The sequence below is a fragment of the Solea solea genome, chromosome 16 (genome assembly GCF_958295425.1).
Source record: "Solea solea chromosome 16, fSolSol10.1, whole genome shotgun sequence".
In the NCBI taxonomy this organism is placed as follows: Eukaryota; Metazoa; Chordata; class Actinopteri; order Pleuronectiformes; family Soleidae; genus Solea; species Solea solea.
In genome coordinates, this window is record NC_081149.1 from 21497894 (window position 1) to 21509196 (window position 11303).

Genomic DNA, 11303 nt, shown 5'->3' on the forward strand with positions numbered 1-11303 from the left:
TGTCAAAGCAGCTGCCTTTCTGTTTTACACCAGGTTGGATAAAGAGCTGGTTTGACTGAGCGTATATGACGGTACATCATCACTGGTTTATAGTTGTATGGAAATCCATATTTAATTAGTCGATGGATGTTAAATGATGAGCTTATGAGTGCAAATCAAAATATTCACCTGTGAATGGCGGCGTGGTCGTGTTTTATTCTGACACACTAAACAAAAAAGTTCCACTTTATATCACTTTATTAGTGTAATAGTTCCTAGTGTGTATATATATAGTATATCATTTGACATTGTTTTAAAATGATAAAAAAAAAAACAGTTTACCTAATCACCAGGAATTAAACATGATCCCAATGTCCTTGCATACTCTTATCTTTAGAATACACACACACATCTATATGTGACATGTAAAATGGACTTTTGAAGTTTAAATGGGCACAGATTGTTGTAATTACACTCATAATATAAAACCAGAACAAAGCAGGGAACAAAAATAATAATAAAAAAAACAACAACAATGTACTAAAGTTAATAACTCACACCTATTTGTTTTATCCAACTTTCATATTCATATATAAATGTACATCACAAAAAAAAGACCACATATTGTCTTGCTTTTTGTCAAACACAACGTTAGATCTTAATTTATCATATCTTATTTAAACCTTTAGGCCTTTTTTTTTGACAGATAACTACAAAAAAATAATCTTTATTATCCTTAGATGCCCCAGGCCAAACTAAACTCCACACAAATACAGCAGCGATTGATTGAGTTTGCCCTTTTACCGACTCCGCACGCAGTGGAATCCTGATCTTTTGAAAGCCGACACAATTAAACGCAGAGCATGTATTTGAGGGGGATCGACAGGTCTGAGGCTGAATCTACACCCGCAGCTCCAATCTGACGTTCAACACACACGAGAATATGAACTGGGATTTTAGCTGAAAGAGTGGATCCAGACCAGAGACGATTGGGCTGGACGGGGGCTGAGCTCTAGTGTCCTTCTCACGCCGTCTTCTTACGTAGCACAAAGTAAGTGATGGAGGAGATGAACGTGAGCGCAAAGGAAATCCACGCCAGGATGTAGCAGTGACCGTACCAACCAAATTTCTCATCCAGGTGGAAGCGGTCTGTGTAGATGGAGGCTGCGATCATGATACTCAAGCCTGCGGCGCGGAGGGAAAGAGAGAGGGGGGGGAATCAACATTTATGAAGATTTATGAAGAGTACAGTGGATGCTGCACACTGTAGCTGGAGTCAATTTAGAGTGTCTCCACACACACACACACACACACACACACAACAACATCAAAATAACACACTCACAGGCAAGTAACTGAAAAATTCCAGAGATGGTGAACCTCTGCCCTTTTTCGAGGGTGAAGAGCTGAGCCACAAACACAAAGATGCCGATGATGGAGAAGATGCAGGCGAGGATGGAGCTGGCCTGCACTGCCTGGAGGTAATCTGCAGGGGGAGCCAGAGCAAAAACAATGAGTGTGCATGAGGGCAACACAGTCCTGGCCAAACATCACACGGACACGCCCAGGAAACACTTGGGTTTTACACTAAATTCTTTCTGAAAATCTAGTCGGGCAGTTGCACCTCTGAAAGGCAAGAGTGCTCCGTTCAAATATTCCAAACATTTCAGGATTTAAAAACGTGCTGAGTGCGTGGCGGTGTTGGAACGTTGTATAATGAAGAGATAAACACACTTCCAACCTACTTTGGAGATGATTACAAACTTCTTACAACAAAACAGAACTTGCTAAAAAAAAAAAAGTTGTTTTTCATACTGTTACTGTTTGATGACAACTGATCTGACTCAGTGTGATGTCACTCACTCCTGTGCACCAATCAGGCTTTACAGTTCATTTGAATCAGAATCAGAGACATCTGGTGCTTTGTTATTCTGCGCTGTCAAATCTGATTGAACCACACCCACGCTGCACCTGAAGAGGCAGATTTGCCTTGAGGGGATTTGAGCTCTTAATCTTAAATAAACAGCCGCTGCAAATATTTGTTTTTACCGTCTTAAGCCGCGTAAAAGTGAAGAAGGAATCCTAAAATTCTCCAGAATTCCTCCAGAATTCATGAAATGTTCTGGCTGTTGTTGATGTTAAAGGCCTTACCTTGAGGGTAATGAGAGCCTGAGGGGAGATCAGTGTAGTTCCACACTCCGTTGGGTTGCAGTATCCACCGAGCCCACACGTCAGTGGAGACAGTTTCAGTCACCCACCAGGCCTGAGGAGAAGGGCAAACCTTTGATTATCAAGTCATGTTCCAACTGTATAACCGTGTGAATATGGTGGGAAAAACAATCTCTTATGCTCAAGGAAAACAGAGGATCAGCATCAGAGTGTGTGTGTGTGTGTGTGTGTGTCTCCACACTGTCTCCTCTGACATGACCGTGGATGAGCACCGCAGGCAAACAGAGGACAGTCATCTGCCACCCCCTCTCACTGTGGTATGCAGCACTCACTAAAGTGCACGCAAGAATGTCACATATTTCAAATGTGAGTGTAGCACACGCCACACACTCACATGTCAGACTGACACTTTGCCTGCATTTTACACAGAGCTGCACTCAGTGGTGCTGGCAGGTCCATCTGTCACACAATAATGTCAAACATGTGGCCCTGAGAAGAACAGAGGAGCACTGACGGAGGAGCAATGGAGTCTCTGATGAAAGACAGGTGAGCAGTCGCAACACCACTTCCTCCTCCTCGCTGTCATTTTAACAGTCAGGAGGTTTTTGCCTGAGGCAACTGCAGCTTTACTGTCTTGATTGTGGATGTGTGTGTGTGTGTGTGTGTGTGTGTGTGTGTGTGCATCTGTGGCCATGAAAGTGCAGCTTACATTGTCGATAGTCGCCACCAGGAGGAGGATGATGCCAATGATGTGGAGCGCAAAGATGGCAGCGAGGAGAATCAGCATGATGACGATCGATGCTGCGGGGAGGGAGGGAGGGAGGGAGAGAAAACTTGTTACACCACTTTCCACACTTTTCAATGCCGTATGAATATGACTGAGGAACTAAGCCACATATTCAACCCTTAAACACACACACACACACATTCACACACAGTGAATAGATGGGAACTAAAATAAAAACAAGGCCTAAAACAAAGACTCCACACTTCCTGCTTGGTTTTGTACAGGGAGTCATTAATGACTGCCTCCAGCGCGCACATACATGCGCGTACGCATGCACACAAATCTTCATAAACACACTCAAAACGTGGCCAAAACCTGGCTCCCACTCAGGGTGTGGCTTCTCAACTTCTAATTACTCCGAGTTGCTGTTAACTGCTGCCCCAGTGAAGAGTCTGCAAATAGAACATTCGTAAGACAAACACAGAGGCGTCGCTGTGTGTGTGTGTGTGAGTGAGTGTGTTTGTGTTTGAGGAGACTGAGCTGTGAATGTGATCAGTTTATACGCGAGGAGATACGACAGAGCTGAGAGGGAGAGAGTGTTTTGTTCACGGCAGGCAGATGAGTTTGGGCTTGTCTTGTGCCTCCAAGAAACCCGCCACTCCTTAACTGCAGTGAATACCTGCTTCTCTTGTCTCACGGGTTCACCGCCGTGGCCCAGAACTCTCTCCACTGGGCAGTTTCCTTCAAATAAACGATGACTACAATCAGTCAATCGTCAGTACAAGTGGAACTCTGACCCTGGAGATGTGAGTTAGTAACACACTCACAGGCGAGGCACTAAAGTGTGTCTGAGTTTTGTGTTTCTAAATGAAGTGTGTGCGGCGGTACAGAGTGTTGAGGCTGCGCTGGGTGTGAACTGAGGAAGAGGAACATCTGGAATGTGCTGCTTCTCTCCATGGTAAAGGAGTGGTCAAGGGCTGGGTCCACACACACACACACACACACACACACACACACACACACGCTAGCCAGCTCCCTCTCACGCACAACCGCACTCACACACAGACACGCAGGGCCGAGGGCATGCTGCTGCTACACATGTGATCCTACCTGACCCAAAACTCAACCTCCTTTCCCTCTGCCTCAGACTGCTACAGAGCAGGTTTGTAAATATTTTCTCAGCTTAAACGTTTTGCCCTGAAGTGTTCGAAAAAGCCGTTTGCCCACTTTTCTTTTAACCAACAACCTCTGGATGGGAACAAACATAACACACGAATGCTTTCATTTGAAACACACTCGTGGAAGGGCCTGGATCAAATGTCTTCCAAAATGTCAAGACGTGTCTGCCGCTGGAATATTATTGGTCTTTTAAATCTGGCCTGGATGCGGCGTATTTCCATGACGCATAATAGACAACACGTGGCCAAAGACACAAACAAGTAAAGTTAAAAAAAGAAGTAAAAAAAAGACGGAGGGGGAAAAAAAGCAGAGCCAGGCCTTTTTCTCACCTCAGTACACAAACTGCTCCAGAGTCTGATCAGCATCATCTCATCAGTCATTGTAATTACGTAGCATAAGTTTATCTGACAAGCTGAACAAGTATGTGACACTGTTACACCCAAAAACACACACATCTGCCTTTACTGCTCTTATCATTTGCTTCACTCATACACAAAAGGACGCAAAAGTGCAGGAAAAACTCCTTTTCTAACTTATTTAAAGTTGCCAACAAAGAGAAATAAAGTAGAAGAAAAAGAGTCTTTGACTTACTGTTGCCTGTCGTCTGTCTGTCTGTCTCTTCAAGTGTAATTCCCCCGTCTCTCTATGATACAAGAGTCTAAATGCACAAACTCTAGAAACAACCAGTCCACCCACTTTTACCCTGCCCTCTTTTTAAGTCCACACCCCAGACAAACCTCTCACACGGGCCTGTTCTCGTCATCTGACTGTCTCCATATCTGCCTCTCCGTTTCTCCTCCCTCCTCCTTTCCCCTTCTCTCCCAGTCCCACCCTCTCATTCTTTATGTTTACTTTACACATTTTGTGCGCAGTGGCCACGATTTCAACAGCTCCTGTGGGCAAAGGGGGAGAGGTTTTCCCCTTGTGTGTTTTAGTGTCTCACATCTTTGTCACTCAGCTGATGATGGCGAGTCTCTGCGGGACTGGGAGAGTAGCTGATGACTCACTGACTGGTGTTTGAGGAGGGAAACTCCCACAACACTGGACCTCATTGACAGTCGCCCTACACACGCTGCCATGGAGACAGACCTCAGCCTGGCCCGATCACAATCACAGCGTTGCTGTTGATGTATGTGTTCACAGTAGAAACAAGCAGGTCAAACGTGGGTACACACCAGCAGCAGTGCACGGTTTCTTCCTCCTCACCGCCCTCGGTCTTTTCCCGCTTTTGTTACAGAGACCGGATGAAGGAATGTTATGGTGGCGAGGGAAAAGGAGGGGGGGGGGGGGCAAATGAGTACAAGTCATAGCATGAGTGAGAGAGGGAAGGAGGGGAGAAAAGGGAGGGAATGGAAGATGGAAAGAGACCCAAAGGTAGAGAGAAAGGAATTTGGCAGGTTTTGTCGGGGGGGTGTGTGTGTGTGTGTGTGTGTGTGTGTGTGTTGGAGACATTTCATGGTGCTGTGAGTTCAGTGATTATTTCTCACCGTCATTGTTTCATTGCCTGGTGCGGTTGACATGATCCTAAAGGCTCCAGTGAGTCAAAGGAATCTGCTATCTGAGCAGATCGCTTGCATGTGTTTAGACTGGGTTTTTGCGGCCCATTAAACTTCATCCACCAATATCACGTCGTTAAAACGGCATAATAACCACGCACCGATATTTGCTTGATTGTCCTTGAGCTCCCTGATTATGACTGCGCTGAATTGTGAGACACTGTGTCAGAGGAAGAGAGTTTTTAATAATCTGTCTTCAGAGAATGAGGCCACAGAAAAGTTTCTTATGTCGACACGGTCGTTTAAACACGGCTATTTTACCCACAGTGTGACGGGAGCTTAATCTGTAATCTATTGTAATCTATTGTGAAATGAGTCCATGACTCAGTTTGTCAGTGTAGTGGTGTTTGGATCTCTCGCTGCACACAGGAAGTGTTTTATTTCATATCAAGACAGATGGGGGCAACAGTAACATTGCGCGAGTAAAGTGAGGCAGCTGCAAATACAGTCGGTTGGAGTATGACTGAAAACACAGAGGAAGAGCCCACGAGAAGTTTCAGGAGGGAATTCTACTGCGTTTGTGTTAAGTTTGACGGGATAAATGATTGTTGCACTGCTGGTGTATACACACAAATGCTCCCTCTGTCAGGTCTGATAGTATTGCTGGATAGAGCCTGTTTCCAAATGAGGGACGCAGCGACAACAAAGATTACGCACTGCAGCTTTAAATAACAACTCGTGTGATCAACGAGGATTGAAAAGGAAAGAAAACATCATGAACTATTCAAATGGCCAAATTACTGAAACAGCTGAAGGATGAGGTAATGTAAGATTAATGTAAGATTATGTCGGTAGTCGAGCAAAAACAAAAAGTGCAGAGGAAGTGCCAGTTTATTTCTAATGACTGAAAACACACACAAGCTCAGTTATAGCCCGTGTAGGTGTATCTTACATTCTTCCCTCTCTTTAAATGAAATGTCCTCATTTCAAAGTTGATAAAGAAAATATAGAAGTAAATCTCAACAGCTGGGATGATGTGTGTGTGTGTGTGTGTGTGTTTCTTTCAGTCTGACCATGACCTGACTGACATGCAACCAGAAACATCCACACTGACTGAAGGATGTCATGATCTCCTGCTTCACGTTACATGTAAGGTCCAACATATTTCATCTTTAAACGTTTAAACTTTAAACTATCAAATTAGTAAGAATAATCTAAAGTGTAATCTAATCTGAATTGTCAGTTTAAAACATGTTGACAGGTGAAAAAAACATATAAATATGTGAAAAAATGAAGCCAAACAATGATGATGTCAAACATTTTATTCTGTTTACTGTAAACAAATTAAACTTAAGGAATATTTCACCATTGGGAAGATGAATGTGGCCGAGAAAGTCCGAAAAATGTTATTTTGGCTCCTGTAGATGAACGACAACAACTCCCAGAATTCACTGCGCTCGCTGCCCCGCGAGAGTCTTGCTGTCTCAAGCTTCGAAGCCTAGGGCAAAATTGGATTTCTTACAACTGAGGGAGGGAAGCACAATTTTTTTTTTAAAATACTACTGCTATTCTAGCAATACAAAGCCACATGCAAACATCAACAGAGACATCAACAAACACTCTCCTATCTCGCCATGGTAACCATTGTTTTTTTCTTCTTCTTCTTTTTAAATGATATTTTTTAATTGTTTCCTTCTTGTTCGTACAATAAGACAAAGCAAAAAAAAAGAAAACACATGCCACGTTTAAATGACATCAATACTAATATTGCTCACATAAGAAATAAAGAACAAAAACAGTAGAAATAGTCTTGAAAGACTAACTATGAAAACAATAACTACAAAATAAAGAGAAAGAAAGAAAGAAATGAAGAACACATAATAACAATAATAGCAATAATTGACAATAATTAATGAAATAATATACATATACATACACTTTCAATTCCTGAATCCAAATCACCACCAAAATCTAACCATTTGCTTCACATCACCAGACATTTTCATCTGAATTTCCTTTACTTTTTAAAATGTTGCTGCCCACAAACAAAAAGACTAAAAACTTAACCTCCAAAACTGATATGAATGAGCTGATACTGTTTTAAAGGTCGGACAAAATGTCTATAGCTAACAAATGTGAAGAAGAGAGAATACGTTTCAAATGTGGGCACAACTTTCAGATTCGGAATATCCCGTTCCTGAATTTAAAACGTTTAAAACCCAGTCTTTGATGTGCCCGACATTGTGAAGTTTGAATGAGTCTCTAGGAAACAGAAAGAGGAAGTCGGAGCCTCACAGAAAAAGCATCGAGACAAAGAGGAAGTAGAATAACGAGCAGCAGATGAGTGTGCATCACTGAAGGCAGACACAAGTGCTGACTTGGAGACCTGAGGTCACTTGTTATGCCACTGATACACCAACACAAGTGTGAGTCAAAGGCTGCGCAGGTTTACCTGGTCAGTATCATGTGAGCCGGGGCCTCAGCCTCAGCCTCAGCCTCAGGTGTGAGCCAGCAGGATAATAACAGGGTTCACCAGTGATGAACCTGCCAGTACAGAGGCCACACAACCTGCCCGTGTTTACAGCCAGGCCACATTCATGAGGTTAGGTTACTCACATGTAAACACATACGCAGACCAAAGCTATCGTCTCACATCTCTCCTAAGAATGAAAACCAAGGCCAAGGCCCGACTTCTCTGATGAAAGCTGAGAACAATACTGTGTATTTTAAATACCGTTCTCATGGTAAATAACACATGTTGACAGATGGACTCAGAGACAGCTGGAATGCTAAACAGCCAGTGTTGAGCTGAGTGATGCCTGTGCTATGGTAAAAAAAAAAAAAACTTCTGGTTTACACACTATCGAGCTCCATAGCAGCCAGACTAAATACACCGCCTGTATCTGTAGCGCTGAGAAGCGCTGACATAATGTTCATCCATTCATTTTCAAACGCCACACCTTGATCGTACGTCTTAACTCCTTCGTGTTACACCCACATCCCCATGGGAAAGAATGTGTGTCCATTGTAATTCTGAACAACAAAAAAAAGAAAAAAGATCAGGTTTGGAATATGATTATCTAAGGAAAGCCAGCAGTATTATTAAGAACCATCACCTGTTCTCCCCCCTGCCCTCTGGGGGAAAAGACACAGAACAATCAAAACCAGAACCAACCGACTGAAGAACAGCTTCATGACTGAACTGATGTGCAATAACCCCCTCACCCTCACCTTTATATTGCCTTTACGTGTTTCATTGTCCTAAAAAACAATGACAATAAAGAATTTCTGATTTCTGATTGTGATCTCTAACCGAGAAATCTTTCACCGTCTCACACAGCTCGGCGTTATTATTTTTAGTGAGAAAAATAAAGACGTGAGAACGGAGAATGTGGATGGACCTGATTCTACTCCGGGGCGTGTCATCTTTCCCCACCTGGCAGGTGAGCTAAGCCAGGGTTTGTACTACAGCATTCAGGGTTATACGGCACTCCTTCCACAGCATGACTTTTGCAGAATGAAGCCACTAAAGTGCATAAGTGCATGCTTGTGCTGCAAAAGTTATGCCCCAGTCCAGATTTTATTTTCAGGAGAGGAAACAACATGAGTCATTCATTAGTCAGCTATCGTTGAGTAAAAACTCAGTGGGTGTTTGGCCACGGCCCTGTCTTACCGCCATATGCAGGGGGGGGCGTGGCAACAGCTACGACATGTTTTTTGAATCCAAACCCAAGTCTACAAATCACATGTTTGTACAACCGCTGAAGAAGACCAATAGGGAGGCTCGCTCAACAATCAGATCTTTGTCCTGCTGCCATCGCTGATCACTACTGGAAAAACCAGTCATAAAGGATCACTTGGAACAGTTGTGACATTGTCTAAAATGCCATGGGGTTTTATGCTCTAATATTAATCATGTTTAATAAATAAAATGCTCTCTCCGGTTGTGCCAGTTCAGGGTGGTTCACTTTGTTCCAGTTGCACAGTTGCACAGCTGAATCAGCAACACACACACACACACACACACGCACTGAGTTATGCAGCCTGTTCAAGTAACTTTTCCAAATAGTTCCCCAAACATGACCCCATCATAGTTAACATGCCAATAACTCTCCCGTCCGTAATGACTGGATGTTTAAATTGGCAATATCAATATCGTCATTAATCTCTTTGACACATGTTCAGTAGCTGTGAAGACGAGCATCAGCAAAATGTCAGGAATATAAATTTGACGTAAATAGACAAACAGGGCTTATGCAGCAGGAAAGGTTGCTATTTTTGCTTGAGTAATTTCCTAATTAAGGTGTTTATGAGAAGCCTCAGTGAGGGGGTATTTCAACATGACTGTGTGAAACTATAAGCCTGCAGAGCGGTGCCTGCATGCCAGAGGAGTGAGCCTGACCGCAGCCGAGCTGCTGCTGCTTTTACACAATAGTAAAGCTTTCTGTCTGAGGATGCCTGTCTCGCTCTGCTCATTCCGTCCCTGTCTTACACAACGTTGCACCCTGCCCTGGGATTTCTTAACGTCGACAACAAAAACAGCCTGGGTGTACTCTCACGGGGGCCGGAGTGAGTTCAAAGACTTCAGATTGTGTGTTGAAATGATGAGCAAACAAAAGCAGCCATCGTCGGTGTTTTCTGTGCTAAACTCTCACCTGACTCCAGGCCGTTGTCTAATAAGAGAAGTTGTCCATCACCCGTGTCTCTGCTTCCAGTGTCACTGGGCTGGTTCTGACGATAAGCCGCTGTGTGGACATGTGACACACATATGAACTCACATGCACCGGCTCACATGGCGCATGCCTACGTTCTCATTATCTCACTATTTTGAAAAGCAGTGACACTTTGTCCCACTTCGTTGAGATGAACAAACACACATTTACATATTCTGCAAAGGGTGTGACACTTTGCCGCAGGCACTGAAGAAAGAAGCTCAAACATTTCCACTGTATACTCTCTGGTGCTTATGATTGACTTGATTATCAGTTGTTGTTGTTACCAGGAAAGGATACCTACCCACTGCATGTCCATGTCGTGACGTTCCGCTGCCCTACAGCTCTTTCAAGGCAACCTCAGTGTAATTTCATTTAATCTTTATTAGCGTGGCGAGTTGTTCTGTCACAGCTGTATGAGTAACATCTCAGTAATTATTTTTGTGCTGCTGCTCACAGTCGTAAATTAAATTTACTTATGACCCACATCACAAAGGGTGTCCCTCCAGGTGCTATACTTGGTCCTTTTATTTTTGTTTGTGTTTATTCTTGGGAAGTTGCTATACATATTGTCAGTGTTTGGTGATCCTAAAGGTTTTAAAGTTCTCAAATAGTGTCCTGCTGGCATATGATCCTACATTTTATTTCATATGTAAACTGTAAATTAAACTTCTATGACATGTTGTTTTACACACAGTTTGAATAACAAAGAATAATTATAAAACAAGCAGTGAGTGTGTGTGTGTTTAATTAAATTAAAAGATCAAAGAATATGCCGAACATGCAGCTTAGGGAATTTCTCTCAAAGCATTTGCATGTGTCCTGTTGGCCGCGTGCCCACTTTTTGACAGGAAAACAGACAGGAGCAGTTTTCAGGAGTTAAAGTCACATATACTCTTGTACAGTAAATGTGAGCCACAGCACTTGTGAGGCTGCAGTATTGTGTGAGTCAGTTGTGAAGCCCTAGCCACCGTTTACATTCAATATAAAAAAAAGAATTCCTCATATTATGTCGAGCCAACCCGTTTCCATGGTTACTGG

General features: G+C 43.2%; 1 protein-coding gene and 1 long non-coding RNA gene across 2 annotated transcripts; one reads left to right on the forward strand and one right to left on the reverse strand.

The window, feature by feature from the left end:
• Positions 1 to 219: 219 nt before the first annotated feature.
• LOC131475382 (epithelial membrane protein 2-like) lies at positions 220 to 4782 on the reverse strand. Its single transcript, XM_058653463.1, has 5 exons — positions 4646 to 4782; positions 2858 to 2949; positions 2131 to 2242; positions 1325 to 1465; positions 220 to 1164 (listed from the first exon to the last, which is right to left on the reverse strand). Exons 2-5 carry the CDS (start codon positions 2933 to 2935, stop codon positions 1004 to 1006), a joined length of 492 nt encoding a protein of 163 aa, XP_058509446.1. The 5' UTR covers positions 2936 to 2949; positions 4646 to 4782; the 3' UTR covers positions 220 to 1003.
• Positions 3960 to 10619, forward strand: LOC131475398 (uncharacterized). Its single transcript, XR_009242501.1, has 3 exons — positions 3960 to 4037; positions 6618 to 6699; positions 8891 to 10619. It is a non-coding gene; the product is annotated as an uncharacterized LOC131475398 (long non-coding RNA).
• Positions 10620 to 11303: the final 684 nt, after the last annotated feature.

What these genes read in the sequence shown, in the direction of transcription:
- LOC131475382 (XM_058653463.1), bottom strand. Translation starts at nt 2,935, where the DNA reads ATGCTGATTCTCCTCGCTGCCATCTTTGCGCTCCACATCATTGGCATC. An exon ending in TGGTGGCGACTATCGACAAT is followed by an intron (nt 2,243 to 2,857) that starts GTAAGCTGCACT and finishes CCTTCTCCTCAG; the next exon opens with GCCTGGTGGGTGACTGAAAC. An exon ending in AATTTTTCAGTTACTTGCCT is followed by an intron (nt 1,165 to 1,324) that starts GTGAGTGTGTTA and finishes TCCGCGCCGCAG; the next exon opens with GCTTGAGTATCATGATCGCA.